The sequence below is a fragment of the Antechinus flavipes genome, chromosome 3 (genome assembly GCF_016432865.1).
Source record: "Antechinus flavipes isolate AdamAnt ecotype Samford, QLD, Australia chromosome 3, AdamAnt_v2, whole genome shotgun sequence".
NCBI lineage: Eukaryota > Metazoa > Chordata > Mammalia > Dasyuromorphia > Dasyuridae > Antechinus > Antechinus flavipes.
Window position 1 is genome coordinate 241,329,929 of NC_067400.1, and position 21,006 is coordinate 241,350,934.

The 21,006-nt window shown below is 33.3% G+C and overlaps 1 protein-coding gene across 2 annotated transcripts in view; it reads left to right on the forward strand.

Moving 5' to 3' along the window:
- PRDM15 (PR/SET domain 15) overlaps nucleotides 1-21,006 on the forward strand; it is a 139,291-nt gene that overhangs the window by 18,074 nt on the left and 100,211 nt on the right. For both annotated transcript variants that reach the window (XM_051984763.1, XM_051984762.1), the window contains exons 4-5: nucleotides 6,468-6,621; nucleotides 19,963-20,215. In XM_051984763.1, the coding sequence (XP_051840723.1) occupies nucleotides 6,468-6,621; nucleotides 19,963-20,215 (407 nt within the window). The remainder of the gene's footprint in view (nucleotides 1-6,467; nucleotides 6,622-19,962; nucleotides 20,216-21,006) is intronic.

Genomic DNA, 21,006 nt, shown 5'->3' on the forward strand with positions numbered 1-21,006 from the left:
TCTATTTCTCACATATCATACTCCATTTTTGTATCTATACTTAGTAGTCTGCCATCCAGTCAAGCTTGCTTTTTCAGTGTTCTTTACACACAATATTTTGTATTCATTATGGCTTTTGAACTGGCAATCTCCAATACTTGACTATGCTTTCTTTGCACTTCTGTCTCAGAATCCTCATCCTAGTGCCACTCAAGCACCTTCTACCTTGAGTTTTTCTGAATTTTCTCAACTGCTTAGTGTTCTCTCTCAGACAGTTTTGCATTTTTTCTTCTTTTTTATGTTTAGTCTGTATTAACTCTGCCATTAAAATGTAAGCACAGAAATTATTTCAATTGTTGCATGTCTTAACTTTGGTGCCTAATAGTTCCTGGCAATAACTGCTATTAAATATTTCTTGATTGAACTGATATAAATTACTTCTTCATCCTTGAATTTCTCACAGTACTTGTAGTATATTGTACATAGTGGGAATTAAAAATAATTCTTGGTTGAATGAATTCAGATGATAATTCAAAAGGTTGAGATTTTAGAGTATAAATTGGTAAATATTCTTGTTTCAGTATTTGAAGGATTTTATCAAATAATGCATAATTTGCCTTCATAGTTTATTTTTATGAATCTCTATTGCTGAAAATATACTCCCAGTGTCTAACTTTTTAAATTATCTAATATGAATTTAGCTAATAGGCTGGTACTTGAATTACAAACTTAAGTTATTGCCTGGTCTATATTTAAAAGTTTCCTGCCAGAAGTTGAGCTATACCTTTAAGAGCTTAGGGTGCTGCTAGTGGAGGGTTTGAGGAATATCTGATTCTTTGATGAATCTTTGATTTTTATCAATATTAATGCTTTCTCAAGAATGTATATCTCAACCTACCATACCCCTCGTATATCAGTTTTTTTTTCTCTGGAGGTAGATAGCATCTTCCTTTGTAGGTCTTTTCTAGTTAATTTGAATATATATATTATTCAAAATTGTTTAGTCATTCACAATTACTCCTTGAACACTATTGCTGTTACTATATACAATGTTCTCTTGGTTCTGCTCATTTCATTCTTTACTGTTTCATGCAAGTCTTCTCTTGTTTGTTTGTTTGTTTGTTTGTTTTCTTTTACTATCAACCAGCTCATCATTTCTTATAGAATCACAATTCCATCATAATCATATACCACAGACGATTTAGCCAGTCTCCAATTGATGGGCATCCTTTCAATTTCCAGATTTTCATCATCACAAAGAGAGCTACTATAAATATTTTAGGACATATAGGTTCTTTTTCTTTTTTCCTAATCACCTAGGCAAACAGACCTAATAGTGTTTTACTAGGTCAAAGTATTACACAGTATTATAACTCTTTCAGTATAATTTCAGATTGCTCTCCAAAAATTCTATCAATATGGTATTAATGTCCCAGTTTTCCACATTTCCTCCAACATTTGTCATTTTTCCCTTTTATCATTTTAGCCTGTCTAACTAGGTATAAGATATCTCAGTTGTTTAAATTTGCATTTCTCTCATAAATAATAATTTGAGCATTTTTTCATATGACTATATAGTTTTTGATTTCTTAGTTGAAAAGCTGCCTGTTAATATCCTTGACCATTTTTCAATTGTAAAATGACTACTTACACATTTGACAAAGTTTTCTACATATATATGTATGTGTATATATATATATATCTTTTATCTGAGAAATTATGTATAAAATTTCCCACTATCAGCAACATTGTGATCTACTATGATTGACTCAGCTCTTCTCAGTAACACAATGTATAAAATACAAAGTACAAACACAAGTACTAAGGACTCATGAAGGAAAATGCTTTCTATAACCATATAAAGAACCAATAGATTCAGAATATAGATCAAAGCATATTTTCTTCACTTATTTTCTCATTTTTTTCTTTAGATCTGTTTCTTCTTTCACAATTATGACTAATACAGAAATATGTTTTACATGATAGCCATGTGAATAGCATTTCTTATGTTAAAATCACCTCTGCATTCCTGGTATAAATTCTTCTTGCTCACAATGTATAATCTTTGTGATATATTATTGTAGTCTTCCAGCTAGTATTATATTTCAGATTTTTACATTAATGTTCAGTAGAGAAGTTGGTCTATAATTATCTTTCTTTATTTTTACTCTTCCTGCGTTTAGCTATCAGCACCACATTTGTTTCATAAAAAGAGTTTAATAGGACACTATCTTTGCCTATTATTTAAAATAATTCAATTTAATATTAGAATTAATTTATCTTTAAATATTTGGTAAAATTCACTTGGTGCTTTTTTCTTAGGAAAGTCATATAGGACTTCTTCAATTTCTTTTTCTAAAATAGGTATATTTTATTTCTTTTCTTCTGTTAATCTGGACAATTTATATTTTTGTAAACATTTCTCCATTTCACTTAAATTATTAAATATGTTAGCATGTACTTGGGCATGATAGCTTCTAATAATTGCTTTAATTTCCTATTTATTAATAGTGTATTTTCATTTTTCATTTTTGACAATGACTTAGTTTTTTTCTCTTTTTAAATCACATTAGCCAATTGTTTTTATAAAACCCATTTCTAGTATTTATTATTTCTATTGTTTTCTTTCACTTATATTAATCCTACCTTCAATTTTTAGGATTACCAATTTTGTAATTAATTGGAGATTTTAAAGTCTATTCTTTTTCTAATTATTTTAATTGAATACCCAATTCTTTGATCTGCTTTTTCTCCATTTTATTGCTCTCAGTAAACAATTAAAAATATATATTTTCCTTTGATTACTGCTATTGTTTTATCCAGTAAATTTTGGTATATTGTTAGAGCATTATCATTAATTAAATTATTATTTTTATGACTTGTTCTTTAACTTTTTTATTCTTTAAGATAATAAATTAGTCTCCAATTAGTTTTAAATCTTTGTTTCCACGATCCTTTATTAAATGCAATGTTTATTCCATTATGGTTTGAAAAGGATACATTTAACATTTTTGCTTTTCTACATTTAACTATAAAGTTTTTATGCCCTAATAGATGGTCAGGTTTTATAAATATACCATGTACTGCTGATAAAAAGGTATATTTATTTCTTTTCTCATTCAGTTCTCTCCAGATTTCCATTATATCTACCTTACCTAAGATTCTGTTCATCTCCTTGACATTTACTTTTTGGTTAGATTTATCTAATTTTGGGAGGGGAAAAAAATCCCCCACTGTTATAGTTCATTGTATAATTATACCTGTAATTCATTTTCCTTTAAAAATATGGATGCTATAGCATTTGGGATATATATGTTTAGTATTGATGTTACTTCATTATCTATAGTTCCTTTTAAGATAACAGTTTCTCAGTTATCTTTTTTAATTGAATCTGTTTTGCTTTAACTTTGTCTGAGATCATGATTGCTACTCCTGCAAGGAGTATAAATTCTAGTCCTGCATTTTATTTTTGTTCTATGTGTCTCTCATTTTCAAATGTGTTTATTGTAAACAACATATTTTTGGGTTCTGAATTTTGATCTCTTCTGCTTTCTATTCTATGGTTAAGTTCATTCTATTCACCTTCAAAGTTACAGTTACTAGTTGAGTATTTTCCTTCATCTTGTTTTTCCTCTCTGTTTATATTTTTCTCTCTTTTTGTCCTATCCCTCCTCAGAAGTCTATTTTACTTCTGACCAAATTTTCATAATGTTCATATGCTTTCTTATCCTCTCCCTTTGCCCTACTATTTGTTAATCTGTACCCCCTTCTAAGAGTCTCTCTTTTATTTTATCCCCTTGCTGTCCTGTTTCTTTGTAATTTAAGAAAACTTTAAAACCCTACTATATGTATATGTGATTCCTTCTTTAAACCAGTTCCAGTGAAAATAATGTTCCCACACTACATCTGTAATGGTATTTCATTACATTCACATACCATAATTCACCCAGCCATTTCCAATTGATGGGCTTCTCCTCAATTTCAATTCCTTAACACTACAAAAAGAACTCCTACAAATATTTTTGCCCTGTGGGTTCTTTTCTCTCTTTTATGATCTTCAGTTCTTGTCTTTTCCTCAAGAATTCCTGAATCTCCTTCAGTTCATTAAATAGTCATTTTTTTTCCCTTTGGAGTATTACATTCAGCTTTGCTTAGCAATTTATCCTTGATGGGAATTCCAATTTCTTTGGTCTTCAGATTTTCATATCACATGTTTTTTTTTTTTTTTTTTTTTTTTAATTTAAGTGCTACTAAATCTTGTGTTATCCTGACTAACTCACAATATTTAAATTGTTTCTTTCTAGTTGCTTGCAATATTTTTTCCTTGACCTGGGAGCTTTGAAACTTAGCCATAATGTTCCTGTGAATTTTAAATTTGTGATCTCTTTCAGATGGTGATCAATGAATTTTTTTTTCCAGTTTCTCTAATTCTAGAACTTTTAGAACTTAATTTATTGAAATGCAGTGTCCAGACTGTCTTTTAACTTTTAAGGTAGTCCAGAAATGCTTATGTTATTTCTTTCTGATATGTTTCCCAAGTCATTCATTTTTTCTAATGAGAAATTCAAATTCTCTTCAATTTTTTCATTCTTTTGATTTTGATTTTATTATTTCTTGATGTATTATGAAGTCATTAGCTTCCCCTTTCCCCATTTTAAGTTTTAAGAAGTTATTTCCTTCAATAAGTTTTTGGATCTTTTTCTAATTGGTTCACTTTCTTTTTATAATTTTCTTGATTTTTCTTACTTTACTATTTTTTCCCCAATTTTTCCTCAACCTCTTGTATTTGATTTTTAAAGTCATTTTTAAACTCTTTCAAGAATTCTTTTGGGACTTATGAATATTTACATATTTCTCTGATTCTTTACAGGTAGTTTGTTTCATTGTCTTCTAAGTTTGAACCTGATCTTTATCATCATAGTAGCTTTTCTGTAGTCAGGTTATTTATCTGTTCTTTACTCTTCTATTTATTTATTTTATTCTTTTCAATGGCCTATTTATTAATTTATATATTATAATAGATAATAATATATATTATATATAATTTGTTATATATAATTTATAAATTATGTACAATTTATACTGTTTATTACTATATTCTTAGTTTATATTAGTTCTATTATAACCCTGATATTATGGTTAGGCTCTACTTCTGGGATATGGGGGAATATTATCTTTGCTTTAGCTTTTTTGGTGCTGTTGTTTTCTGAGCTTTATCTGGGAATCTTTGACTTTTGTTTTTTCTAGTGTTCTATGATTTAAGGTCAGGTGTGATTACTGCTTTTCTAACTCATGCCTTGATTTGTGAGTGAGCTGTTATCAGGGTACCCAGTACTGTTGTCACATTAAAAACTCTTACCCCCTGCATCCCCCTTAGGTTGCAAATGTTAGCTCACCCCTCTGCCCTGGAACTGAAATCAATGACTCTGCTCTTCTGAGAATGAACACAGCCAGCAGGGCTCTCCTATTCTTTTGCACTGTACTCCCCTGTGCATGCTCATTCCTCCTCTTGCAGCCACAGCTTAGGACTGATTCTGGTCAATGCCTAGGGCTTGCATCTAGAACCAGCAGAGGCCCTGTTCTCTTCCTCTTTCCCACCCTAGCCATCCAAGTCTTCCCTTGATCAGCTGCTAGACCTTTGTACTGTGCATGGGGTGAAAATTCTGGAAAATTAACTTGTCATCTCTACTCCACTCTGGCCAGACTACCACTCCAGAAGGTCACAATTTTCCAAGTTATCTTAAACTCTACAACTGCTTGATCTTATCAATTATTTCTGCCTCTCTAAAATTCACTTTGAGGAGTCATTTTAAGTTATTAGATTTGGAGGGGGAAAAAAGGGATTTGAGAAAGCCAGCCCAGTTTCCTGTCTCATGCAGCCATCTTCTCACTTATGTTTTCTTATAAATTGCTTACAAGAGCTAAAGGATTTGTGCACTATTCTGCACTTCTTTTTATAATTTTCATAATTTTCTTGACTTGCATGGCTATTAATAAAACAACTGTACTTGTCCATCAGTTATCCTTTTCTCTAACATATTAGTCCATCTTTTCTAGTCACATAATTATCTTCTTAACATCTTTTATACTATGTCCTGATAGATCAGTCATATAGATTATACTCCTAGGTGCATTGTTAAGCCCCCCCAAAATACTCTTTTGGTAAAATTTATTTAGAATGTTGACATCTGCCCCAGAATATATTAATCAAGATGTAAAAATAATGGTAATCATCATTTAAGTTCTTATTTAACATATATTTGGAGTTCATATTAACTAATGATTACATTAATTAATGATTACAAAGAAAGATTACAGAGTAAAGATTACAAAGAATTATGGGAATGACTAATTAAGAATCAATAATGACAACAAAATAACTTTAAGAGAAATTTCAATTTTAAATTAAGCTTTTTGATTTTCAATCAAGAATTTCATTTAATTAAGTGCCATTTGGGGGCCATGTTTCTGTTTTGTTTCATTTTTAGATCATCTCTTCCTTCTAATTTAGAGATCAAACAATTAGGAGATGGAACTGAAGGAGTATTTGCAATAACTCAGTTGGTCAAACGAACACAGTTTGGTCCATTTGAATCCAGGAGAGTTGCCAAATGGGAGAAGGAATCTGCTTTTCCACTGAAGGTATGAAATCACTAGACATGAGATATTTTTGTTTGTGTAGTCTCTATCCTCTGTAAATACAAAGGAATTTTACTGATTTTTATAAATTTAATGATGTCTCTGAGCATTACATGATATAATTTTAAATTCACTTTTCAATTTTTTCCCAGTTTTTATTAAATAAAAGTTAAAAGTTTTGGCACAAAAAAATCCAACATAGACAAAATTAGAATGGAAGTTGAGGGGGAAAAAATCTTTGTATCAAGTTTCTCCAGTAAAGTCTTAAAATTTTTTTTTATAAGAAATTGATTCAGATTTATATGAATTGCTATTTCCTAATTGATAAATGGTTAAGCCCTATGATCTTATTTCTTAAAAAAATTTCCTTATTTAAAATGGACCTTTTTGCCAGAGTGATATCAGATATAAACATATTTCATTATAATTTCATTACTTTCCTTCAATGTTATATGTGGTGGATGACCATAAAACAGTGTTTTTATTTTATGCTTTTGCAGGTTAGATTCTTAATATGTTTTTATTTTGTGAGCATGTACACATAGAAAAGTAGAGTATAATATGGGAACAAATACTTGTATGCCAGATATCATGTTAAGTGCTTTAAATTGATCCTCACAACAACCATATGAGAGATTCTCATTTTACAGTTAAGGAAACTGAATTAAGAAAAGTTAAGAAGTTAAGTGAATTACCCAGAAGTATCCATCTTATAAGTTTCTGAGGCTAGATTTGAACTTAGATCTTCCAGGTCTCAGTACTAGTAGGTAATTTTGTATTGAGTCTTCTTTAATGTATTTCTCATGTTCATTTTTGTCCTTTGTTTACATTTCAGAATAAAAGATAATTATTTGGTTTTGGATAGTTTAGAACCACATAGGAAGACCCAGGAGCTTTTCCCTAAAAACACATTTTCTTTATTAATGTTCGTTGAGTTACTGCCCTATCCTCAGCAGAGGATTGAGTTCAGTCTGAGTTTCTGTGAATTCTTGCTAATTTAAATTCTAATCATTCTATACCAATTTTCCCTCCAAACTTCAACCTAGGGGTTCATTAAGTCATCATAGATAAAGCACCTACTGTGTGATAAGCATTATACTAGGCATTAGGATAGAGACTATACTAGGATACAGAATCAAAAATGAAATAGTTCTTGAGTGAATTTACATTCTAAGAGTGTGGGAAGCAGGAAAGGACAGATTTAATTCAGAAAAATAAGCAAATATAAATTCAAAATATTTTCAAGAGAGAGAATGTATTAATACCTGATGAGAGTTGTGGGGAATAGAAGAGGCTTTGCATGAGTACTGACTTTGAAGAATTCTCTAAGGCAAAGATGTGGAGGTAGAACATAGGGAATCCCTGGCATGAAAATTTGATTGGGATGGAGGAAAATAAAGTGGAAATAAACTGCAAAAATAGATGGAACCCTCCTAAAGGGAGGGTCTTAAATAGTAGACTGAAGAGTTTTTATTCTATCCTTGAGGCACCAAGGAATTATTAAATGTAGGGGGTAAAAAGATAGGCTAGAGAATAGTTCTTGTTTCCAAAGAATTTACATTCTGAATGGAAAAGCAGTGATAGGGAAATACCTGGTATATAAAGTGTAGATGGAAGGTAATTTAAGAGGGAAATTAATAGCAGCTGGCAGAAGCATTTTAGGAGACATTTTGAGCTAAGTCTCCTAGGAAGCTAGGGAATATTAAGGTTGTAGGGGAAGAAATAGAACTTCTCTTCCATGGGATTCACTCAGCGCAAATATCCCAAGATGAGATTTGTAATGTATTGTGGGAAGAACAGTAAATAGATGGGTAGTCAGATAAGTGTGTGGGAGGATGGGTGGGGAGGTGAGTAAAGTAAAAGGGAAGATGATTTTTTACTCATGGGAGATGAGGAAGGAGGAGGGAAGAGTAAAGTATAAGAATACTGAAAAAATTAAAAGGGGCCAGGTTGTGAAGGCCTTTATATGCCAAACAGAATTTTGTATTTTGATCATGAGGGTAATAGGGAGCCCCTAGATCTCCTTGATCAGAGAAGTTAACATAATCACACCTACATTGTAGAAAAACAACTTAGCAGCTGAATAGAAGATATACTGAAGTGTTAAACAATTTGAGACTGGGAGACCAGCTTGACGTCTGTTGCAGGAGTTCTGGAGAGGGATGATGAGGGCTTGCACCAAGGTAATAGTTGTGTGAATAGGGTTCATGTACAAGAGATGTTGGTTCTGGGAGCTTCTCTTTAAAAATTTTTAGGGTTTCTAATCCTGCTTCCCCCATTATATTCAAAACTAGCTTTCATAGTCTTATTTAAGTGGAGCTATTATTTCATCAATCGGGATATTTCTTTTAATGTTACAGTTATAATATATCCATACCATATTATCTTTTGAAATTTTCATTTATAGGCTTCCAAAAATTCTTCTCTAGGATGATGGAGACCTTTTTTGTTGTTGTTGTTTTTTGTTCTTTTAATATCATGTGGTCACTTATAGTGTCCTTAACTTTATATTTCTTAACCTTTGCCTTTCTCACATGACTAATCTACCTCTCTGATCATACATTTTCTAGATGTTATCTTTTATTCCAATTCTTGTGTATAATTATTATTGATATAAATGTTTGCTACCTGTCTATGCTCAACATGCATCTCTTTTTTGCTTTTGGGTCTGAAAAAGATCTGAATGCAAACTTGTTATGAGTAAACACTTGATATAGTAGCCAAAATATATAATGGAACATCAGGCCAAATTAAGAAGGGCATAGTGGCCAGGACTAAGAAGGTGATGCTTTTACTCTACCTTACTTTGGTCAGACTGCATCTGCAGTATTGTGTTCTATTTGGGCTGCCACATTATTGGAAAAGCATTGATGAGCTAGAGGGTATTCAGAAGAGGCAGTCAGAACAATGACAAAAGTGGGAATGTTCACCCCAGAGAAGACTTAGGGAAACAAGACGCCTTTCATCAGATATGTAAAGACCTCATGCGGAAGAGGCATTAGATTAATTTGATCCCAGTGCAAGGAATTATATTCATTCATAGGTAAATAGTATAAAGCCAGATATAAGCTAGAAATGAAGAAAAGCTTCCTAACAATTAAAACTGTTCAAAATGGTTTACCATGGGAAGGAGTGGACTCTGTTCCATACCATATTCCTATCTCCCCTATTCCATTCCATGAGACTGAATGATTATTTGTTGAGGACATTGTTGATATCATTCATTTTCATAATAATGGGTGTGGTGAAGTGACTTTTGTATTCTTTCTAATTTAGATAGTCTGATTCTGAGAGCATGGTGTGCCAAGGTTTGTAGACATGATTAAAAAAAGATGGACTTTTGGGTTAGGAAGCAATTTAAGATTACTAAAAATGCTAAACATTTTCTCAGATTAATCTATCCCACTCTTTTCATCTTATTCAATTCTGCTCAACCCACTATATATAATTAATGCCATTCCATTTAAGATAGGTGTACAGTTAAATTCACTCAGTAAGCTCCTATATGCCATATGTAATCTGAACATTTTTCTTATATTTGAGGTTTTCTGTGTTTATTGTTAGGCCAATTTCCTTTGAATGCTTATGAATTTTGTTAAGTAGTAGAATGTGCTGAGCTAATTCAGCTTGGTCCCCTGGATGTTTAGGTTCAATACTAAAATAGATAAAGGCATCAGCCTATTATTCAGTAATCAGCACAACAAAATTTACCTAACCAGGAAGAATACAGCACTCAATCCTTGTAGACCCTGTAGATAGTCATCTTATCCCTGGTAAACAGAAATATGTTTGGTCAACAGGTAAGGTAAAACTTGCTAGCTTTGGAAAAGGGCTCTGACTTTATGTAAGACAATATTTTTATGCTCTTGGGTAAAGAGAATCCATGACACTATGGCTATTCGAAAACTACTGATAGCTAGAAACTGCTGGACCAATCAAGTCTTGGGAATATCTTTCTTAGCTATTCAGTTAAGAACTAGCCTAACATCTTATTATGTCCCACTTCTTGATGCAAGGTCCTGAAGGAAATTTTGAGAAATTTTCATCATTTAAATGGAGTAGGGCCCCAACTGCATAGCCTTAATCTCAGGGATATCCATCAGTACTAAAGAAAAAAGAGGAAAAAATACTAAATTAGGAATATGGTAAAAACAAAACAAACAAAAACCTTTCATGACACATTCTAAATGAGTGATTAAATATGGAAGAAAATTAAAACCAAAAGCTTTGCCTTCCTACTTTCAGACAACCGTATCCTATAACTCAATGGTAAGTGCTATTAAATATTCCCAAGTCACTCTGGATCTTTTGATGTAAAGTAGCAACAATGAAGAGGAATAATGATAGGAATATCTGAGATATAGAATAAATAACTTTTTCATCACAGCTCAAGGTCGTTTGTAAAGAAATACCTAAGAGGTCATTATGCTTTTGCATATATATAGTTCTAGTGCCAGTATTTATAATAAGACTAGCTATGTGACAATCTCTCAATATATCTTAGTCCAACAGCTAGAAATCGTCCCTAGGAGCCCAATGGGGAAATATCAGATTTCTGCCACTTAAGATACCTCTAGTGAGGGCTACTTTCTTCTCTCACAGGAGTTGGATAAGAACTCTCATCATCTTTCATCCAAAATTCTGGATTATCAAATCAATTAGACAAGCTCCTTTTTTTCCACGGAAATATACATGCACTATAATTATGATCCAATGATTTCATCATATCCCTGTGCTATTAGAAAGCAAGGTATCTTCCTGATTGTATCACTCAATTCCCCCAACCCTTTTCTGGGAAGTACTCGTCCAAACTATCCTAGAGAAAATTTTTGATATTAGGATAGTAAGGGGAACCTGAACTGGGCATTTAGACCTTTCTGTGGGAAAAACATTGGGGCTTGAATGACTCTGCATTGGGGAAGGAGGAAGGAAGGACCAGAGAGGAGCTATATTTAAAATCTTTATTTTTCTGGAGATTGAATCTAAGAAACTCCCAAACTAGAGAAATCTTCCCTTTCTTAAGGTAGCATTGATTTATCATTGACATGACTTTTGAAGAGTTGGACAATTGACCTTATTATTTGTCAGGAACACAATGTCATTCAGTCAGTAAACATTTATTAAGTGCCAGCCCCCGGCAACTTGATGCTATAGTGGATAGAGTACTGGGCCTAAAGACAGGAAGACTCGTCTTCTTGAATTCATATCTAATTTTAGGCACCTACTACCTGTGTGATCCCAGGCAAGACACTTTATCTGGGATGAGCTAGAAAAGGAATTGGCAAATAGCTCCAATAACCTCAGCAAGAAAACCGCAAATGGGGGGCGGGGGGGACAGTTGGAAATGACTGAAAAACATGTGCCAGGTATTGTGTTGTGTTAAGGATACAAATAAAAGGCAAAGATAATCCCTGCCTTGAGAAAGTCACAATTTAATGGGAGAGATGTCAAATAAATATGTATAAATATACAGAGTAGGAAATAATTAAAAGGACTTGGGCGAGGCTTCTTGTAGGTGAGATTTTAGCTAAGCTTAACGGAAACTAGTAAATAGGTATGGGAAAAGAGAGTATCCCAGGCATCAGGGGAGTCATAGAATACTTGGAACTGAGAGATAGAGTGTCTTGTTTTTAGAATGACAAGAAAACCAATAGCAGTGGATTGAAGACTATAAAAAAGACTAAAAAAAAAAGGAAGAGTGGAGAGGACTAGGTTATGAAAAATTTTGAATGTCAAACAGAGCATTTTGTAGTTGATCCAGGTGTGGTAATAGGGAGCCAGTGGAATTTACTGAGGAGCCTTAAAACAAACCTTGATGCCTGAGTGGAATATGAATTGAAATGTTGCAAGGTAGGCAAACCCACTGGCAAGCTATTACAATAGTACTGGTGTGAGGTGATGAAAACTTGCACTTGGTATGTCAGAGAAGAAAATTTGGCATATTTGCGAGATGTTTCAAAAGTAAAACTGAGAATCCTTGGCAGCAGATTGAATATGGATTGTAATAAATAGTGAGGAAGTGGGGAGGATACCTCTATTGTAAGCCTGAGGGACTGGGGGATATATTGTCTTCTACAGTAATGGAGGAAGGAGGGAAACAATAAGGGGAAATATAATGAGTTCGGTTTTAAATATATTAAAATTTAACTGGATATCCATTTCAAGTTGTCTGAAAGGCAATTAGAGATGGGAGATTGGAAGTCAAAAGAGCGATTCGGGCAGCTAGGTGGTTCAGTGGTTAGAGTGCTGGGTCTGGAGTCAGGAAGACTCCTTTTCCTAAATTCATATCTGACTTAGACACTCACTAGCAGTGGGACCCTAGTCAAGTCATTTAATCTTGTTTGCCTCAAGTTTCCTCATTTGTAAAATCAGTTAGAGAAGGAAATGGTCAACCATTCCAATACTTTTGCCAAGAAAACACCAAAAGGGGTCGTAAAGAGTTGAACACAAATGAAAAATGACTAAAGTATACATTGGGACAGGAAAGGTAAATTTAAGCATCACTACCATAGTGACAGTAATTAAATCCATGTTGAGTGAGGTCAACGAATAAAATAGTATAGAGGGAGAGAAAAGATGGCCTATGACAGAATCCAGAGGGACAGTAAGGATTAGATGATTTGTAAGAAAATCTAGCAGAGGAAAGAGTAGAGGAGCTGGATAAGTTAGAGGAGAACCAGAGAGAGTGATATTTCAAAAGCCTAGAGAACAAAGTATATTAAGGGAAAAGAGTGATTAACTATCAAATGCTGCAGAAGGGTCAAAGAGAAAGAGGATTGAGAAAAAGTCATTGGAATTGGCAACTAAGAGATCCTTGAGAAAGGAGTTTCAATAGAATAATAAGGTCAATAAATTTTAAAGGGTTAAAAGAGTAGAAGGAAAGAAATTACAGGCACCTATTGTAGATGGTCTTAATTAGTAAGGCTAAGGAGATGTCATAAAAGTGTCACTTTCCCAGTTGAGGACTAGTAGAGGGTGTTAGATGAGGGCCACCTAACTCAGAAGCAATCAGGTTAGGACAAGAATAGCAGTTTTGCCTTTATTTACATGAATTCTATGGTCTTATACACAGCCCAACATGATTTCATAGTTCTCTTGTCTAGTTTGGCAGAGGACTCACTGACCAAACTCTGGTGTTTTCATAATGGCTTCAACTTAGTTGTTCAATTGAACAAAGATCCTATGTCTCTGATAGCTGCTTATATTCCCCATGAATAACCATATGCCATAAGAAGCACTGGCAAAATTCTTTCATTGATCCTTATCCCTTGATTGCATAGGTTCCAGACCATTTAGACAGATCTATGTCACTACCCAGCAATCAGTATAGATAAATACTTTATTTTATCTATCTCTTAAGCAATTCTCACAAACCAGACATAGCTATAGCTATGGCTCATTGAAAGGCTTTGCTAGTGTTCCATTCCTCAGAGTATCTCCTGTTGCCAGATTAATGGCTGCTGAATTCTTCTCTTGTAGAGGACAGTCAGCCATCAGTATATCGGGAAAAATAGTGCTTCTCAAGAACTAGGTTCTCATTAGGTGGGAATTAATTGGATTAAAGGAGAAGAGAGGATGTCTTCTTCAGATAGGTCTTGATTGATAAATTCATATCTCAGTGCCGGGTCTGCATGTGTTTGCCCCAAAGAAGAACCTAAGCTTGGAGATGTGATAGACTTTAGATGAAGACCAGTATATAATCTTGAATTACCAGATTAGTTTTTTAAGGTCAAAGCATCTTGAGTAATTTATCTTCAAAAACCTAGTCAGTTTACTGAAAACAAAGAACTCACAAGAGCCTCATTTAGGGAGCCGGCAGCCTTCCCCCCCACTTCCAATACAGGTGTTGTTGGCTGCAAGCCTTCTTGGTTGCACTGAGCTTTCTTTGTCTAAAGTCATATTTAAGTCTTTTAAGGTAGAGTCTCTTTGGAATCTCACCCATGTAGAGAACACTCTGCCTGGAACCTTCCCAATTGGGACCTTGAAAGTTAAGACTTGAGATTTCCCAACTATTTGACTCAGGAGTTGGTGCTTTCCCGAATTGGTGATGTTTTTCTTTTTCTTTTTCTCTTTGCTATTTTCTTATCTTTGTAATATAACTGTTATGTTGTTGTAATTGTACTATTCCACTTTTATTATAATCATTAAACTATCTTATTAAACTAAAAGTGGTGATTTATTGCAGGAACGGATCCAAACCATATAATCCCTTAATCAGACTGGTTTGAACAGGAGATCCCAGTCTGTCAGAATTATAGGTTGTTAACAACACTAGAATCTAGACAATTGTGATTTTGAATTTTCCATTTTCCATTATCACAGTAATACTAGGCAATTCTGGACAAAGAGTGATATATGACCTTGCTTTATCTGTTTAGTAACAACTATATCTTAGTAATTAGGTGAATAACTGCTTTTCTGAATTGGTGTAATGAGCAGATGCTTTTGGAAACTTGTAGTTCCAAAAGCCTACAGTTGATTATTGTGGTCATCTCTTGGTGCTTGTCAAAGGGTTCATTCATCCTGGTCTTTATGGACAGAGACTTCCAAAAACATGAACTCTGCAGAGTCATAAGAGCACAGAATGAGAAATTTTTAGATGACTCAATTTAGATCCCAGATTGCAGCCTGTTTTTGGCACCATTCAAAAGAGGCATAAATGAATAAGAGCAATCCATTAGGATACCTGGGAGTGGGGGAGAAATGTGTAGTTTTCTAAAACATGAAAAATTCAGTAGGTCTCATGGGAAAGCAAATATCAGTTGCTTATAATGGATTTCTCCCGGAATTCTCTGGGTTTTTAATCACCTACTGTATTTTTCAAAATTTACCTGAAGTGGCTAGATCCTCGATTTTCTTTAGGTTGATTTTCTATCTCTTGTCCCTCATATGGGCCACAATTAAATCTAATATCTTTGCTCCATGGCTTCATTTAGTCCTGTTAACATGTGTCACTAATGTATTATTGTATATGGAAGGCCTCACTTTCAGGTCTCTGTTAGAAGGTAACAGCAGAAAGAGAACTCAAGTAATCTTGGAAAAAGATGGTAAAGATATATGGGATTCCTCAGGCTTCTAACTACTCAGGATTAGAAAAGAAAGCATTGGTGAAGTTAATAGACTCAAAAAGCTATGTCAGTAGTGCTTGAGGCTACTAGGAAGCAGAGTCAGCAATAGGTACATGAGACTTAGCCACTTTACAATCAAGTCTTAGGTCTAGCTTCCATGACTTTTAGCCTAACCTTACACTTGTTGTTCAGTCATTTCAGTCATGTCCAATTCTTTTGACTCCATTTGGTTTTCTTGGTAAAGATACTAGAGTGTTTTTTGCTATTTTCTTGAGATGAAATCCAATTTTTATTTGCAAACTGGAACATCAGGAAGATCTGATGATCATTAAGGGATAAGCTCTTCTATTTGGACTTTATATAACACATTCTCCGTGACTTTTGGTGAGCATGCCATGCATGCTTGATCTCTTAATTGCCAAAGATAGAGAAAGAATCATTGAAAAAAGCATCTTTGATTGCATCTATTAGGAGATATTGTATAATCTTAATATATGCATGAGAGATATTTTCTTGGAGCAAAGCTTCTTGGGATGCAATCTTTTCTCCAAAGTTAAATGCTTCTTAAAAATAAAAAAAAATAATATAAACAAAAATTTTAAAAATATATATTATCTTGTTTTCTCTAATCTTTTCAGACAATGAAAGTATGTGATCTACCAGAAATGTTATGCAGGATAGCCTCAGTGCATGTGTAGATAATTCTCATAAAAATTTTATAAAACTGAAAAAGTAGGCATATGAATGAGTAGTTGTGTCTTCTCGTTTTATTTTTAAAAAAGACAATATAATTCTTTCCAATTATTGAGTATATATTCTCTTAAATGAAAAATCATTTCTTTAATGCTTTCAGAAGCATAACCAGAAAGGATTTCTTTTTATGTGTACTTCATTTAATTTGGCTGTTCTGTCATTTCATTTTTCCCCATTTTTTTACATCATTTTCTGATATTCCCTCACCCATTACCTATCATCCACCAATACCAACCCACCAAGAAGTAAGGAAAATTGATGAACAAAATCACATAAATCTGATGTTGTAGGTCATATTCCATGCCCCAAGTCCCTCTTATAAGAAGAGAGTATGATGTGTTAATTAAATTTTTTTTTTGAAACCTAGTTTGTTCATTGTAGGTAATCTGAATTCAGGTGTCTTTTAGCATTTTTTTTTTTTTTTTTCGCTGAGGTAATTGGGGTTAAGTGACTTGCCCAGGATCACACAACTAGGAAGTGTTAAGTGTCTGAGATCACATTTGAACTCGGATCCTCCTGACTTCAGGGCTGGTGCTCTACCCACTGTACCACCTAGCTGCGCCTCTTTTAGCAATTACAAAAATAAATTTTTATGGTCTTTGCTTTTTATCATAGCATAAAAACCTAACCAAGTTTGTTTAAGTATGTCATTCAGACTTTTTTGGCGCAGTCATTTTTATTATTCTAATTCTTTAATTAGTGGACACCCACTTTGTTGACAGTTTTTTGTTTTTTTTTATTGCCATAAAGATTCCATTTAGGAATATTTTATTGTGTGTAGGATTTCTTTTTTCAATTAAGTTTTTGTTTTTATTGAATCTTTTGTTTTGTTATCATATCTGAATGATTTCTTCCTGCCTTCTTTCAACAAGGAATAAAAAAATAAAGAAAGAAAAGTAGCTTAGTAAAACTAACCTATAGTATAATCCTTATCCAATGATCCATATTCATGATGCCTAGCTCTTCAAAGAAGGGAAGGAGATCATAGGATTATAGGCTTGGAGCTAGAGAAGATCTCAGAGGCTGAGTTGGTTCAATGATCTTATTTTCTCAGATGAAGAAACTTGAGATCTACTGAGTTGTTTAAGGAGGGAAATGAGTTCAAGTTCTCGAACTCTATCTTAGCACTTATTCCATGAAACAGTCTGCTTTCTTGCTATTAAGTTCATTTCCTATTGGTAGTACTGGTCATGATAATTATACAATTTTCAGTTTCATTCTCTCTATCTATTCTTTCCATTTATGTTACTGTAGTCAATGTGTGTATTTTTTTTTTTTTACTAGTTCTCCTTACTCATTTTTTTCAGATTATTATTCTTCCCAAATATCCCTTAAATTTTTCATATTCATTTCTTAGATTTCATTTTTATGCTGTAGTTTATCTAGCTATTCCTCTAATCAGTCATCATTTACTTTGTTTACAATTTTTTCCTTTTATAAAAGTACTGCTATGAATATGTATTTTGTTATATATGGAACTATTCTTTTCCCCCCCTGACTCCTATGTGACTCAGCAAAGAGGATCTTTGAGTCAAAATATGTGGGTAATTTAGCTACTTTCTTAGCATAATTCCATAGTGGTTGGACTAAGTAAATTAATGTATCTGTAACTCCTGCAGCATTGACTATGATCAACTTTCATCATATTTGCTGATTTTTTTGTGTGTGGAGAAATTTCAGGCTTGTTTTAATTTGCATTTCTTTTATCATTAGAGATTTAGAGCAGTGTATTTTGATGTTAAAAGTTTACATTCTTTTTTGACCACTCGATTCTTCTTTTGACCATATATGCATAGAATAATGGTTGTTGGGGACTTTTTTTCCCGTTACTGGTGGAATGTCTGGGTAAAAGAGTATCAATACTTTAGTAACTTTTTTTCCCATAGTTCCAAATTGTTTTCCAGAATGGTTGTACCAGTTCATAATGCCGCAATCAGCAAGCCAGCGTGCCTGTCTTACCACTCTTCTCTTCAATGAGTTTCTAATGAATTTCTTCTAGTTTGAGGTAATTCCTCAAGGTTGTTTGAGTTTGCATTCCTTTGATTAATAGTGATTTTAGGAGGCTATTATTAGCTTATATTCCTTTTGAAAAAAAATGCATGTTCATATTCTTTGACCTCTTTTCAAAAATTATATTTTGAAGAGGTCGTTAGAATAATTATAATCTCTTTATAATTACATTATATTCTTATCTTTATTTTTTCTGCAGCTAGGTGGCACAGTGAATAAAGTGTTGGGCCTGGAGTCAGGAAGACCTGTGTTCAAATCTGGCCTCAAATTTAGTAGTTGTGTGACTTTGGGCAAGTCACTTAATCTCTTTTTCCTGAACTGAAAAGGGAATAATAATAATAACAGCTCCTACTTCATTGGGTTGTTGTAAGGATCAAATGAGATAATACTTGTAGAGTGCTTGGCACAGTGCCTGGCACATAATAGGCATTCAGCAAATGCTTGTTTCTTTCTCTCATAAAGTTTGGTATTAGTTTTGTATTTTGTTTTTAACTAGTCAATGTTTTAATTGCACACAACATATTCTGAAATGACATCCACCCAGTTAACCAGAAGCAACTAGTTTTTGTTATATTAAGGTAAAGTCAGTTTCATTTTTTGTGTAATTTTTGGTATTTTCCATCTCAGACATTTTCCTATTTTTTTGGAATAGGAATCTTTGGAATAAAGTATGTAATACCTTATAACAGTAGAAGAAAACCTTTCATTTCATTTGAAAATATTCTGAAGCATGTTTTCATCTATCTTCCTTTGTTACAATAAAGTTACCAGCTATCAAATTATACATTGATTTGGTTTGGAGTTTTTTAAGTTGATCATAGAATTGACCTATCTCTACATCAGCTACAGAAATCCATGCACAAGGGGCAATTTATATAGTCTTTTTGCTTGTGCTTTTGGTGAACACCTCAAGATAAAATGATCAAAAAACCAATGAGACTGTCTCTTTTTGGTTGATTTTGTATTCATAAATGAACTTGGCCATACCCTTGATATATTCACAGTTTCTACTTGGAGGAACAATCAGTTTTTTTCATTTACCTATGACTTCTTTACATTTTCTGGCTACATTTATAGTGAAAGTATTAATATTGATATTATTTGTTTTCCTCTAAAATATGGCAACAATGATCAATTAGACAAGACATTTCAAAGTACCAACACAGCCATAAGATTTTTGATAATTTCTGCCCCTAAGACTGAGGTTTACTTTGTATTTTTCCTTATTCTGTGGCTTTCTGTGGTGAAAGAATGTATCACTTAGTACTGATAATGAAACTTTGCCTTAGGTTATTTCTCAAACAGCATTCAGTGTGTTCCCTAGAACGAGAGCCCCTTTTGTGGTAGCTAATTTTTGGGTCTAGTCTAAGCTATGCAAAGCTCTCCTTATCGCATGACCCTTTGGAAGGTGTTGTCTTAGGTATTTCACTTTTGATTTTTGTGCCAAGGCTTCTGTAGTGTTTTTCCTATTTATCTTAGTAGATGATCTTACCATTGTCTTTCCACTTGTTAGGTTTTCCAGAAGGATGGACACTCAATTTGTTTTGATACATCTAATGAGGATGACTGCAACTGGATGATGATGGTGAGACCAGCAGTAGAATATGAACATCAGAACTTGACTGCCTTTCAGCATGACAATGACATTTACTTCACTACCTCCCGGGACATTCCTCCAGGCACCGAGTTGCGAGTGTGGTATGCAGCTTTTTATGCCAAAAAAATGGAGAAGCCAGTGCTGAAGCAGGTCTCCAATATTGTGCATGGTATGTGGGGGAGTGACAGACGTTTATCCCCCCTTTTGAATAAATGGCCAGCCAATATTCCATTGTGCATTTAGCTGACATGGTAGTACGCACCTAGTAATTGACTAAATTGACAAAATAAGCTCGTTTCATTTATACTGAGTTAGTATTTTTTTTAAAAGAAGGGTAGGTTTTTGTCTTTGAGGGAGTTTCATTTGGTTGTGACTTAAAAAAAAAATCATAGACTTTATTTTCCTATAATTTTAAAAATAAATTTTCTATGGAAAACTTCCATTTTTTTTCCTCAATAATCTGCTCTGCAAATGTTTACAATTAATTTATAAAGGGAACAGACCAGAAAATATTAAAGAATTAATTAAAACTAGTAATGGAAAAATAACTTAAAGTTCTAGTCTTGTTAACCAAGCAGCAATAACATTATTTTTTATTTATTAAGGATAGTATGTCGCTTTTAAATTTTTTACCTTTATCTAAGAATGCATCTTTCATTTTTTAGTTGGAAAAATTCTATTTTTTATCAGCTTTGTCTTGGACTTTTTCTCACTTATTTTTTCACACTTTATAAAATATTCTTAGGTAGTTGTAATGTGGGAAGAGTTCTAGATATGGAGTCAGAGGACTATAACACATCTTATTTCTGCTCTTTACTAGGTGTATGATTTAGTCTCTTTGATTGCTAGTTTGCTCTTTGAAATGAGGCCAAGAATAGAATGCAAGCATCAGAAATTTTGGACAAGCTCTTGTCAGCCCCTTTCAGCTCTGTTTCTGGGGTTCCATCCTATTTCAATCAC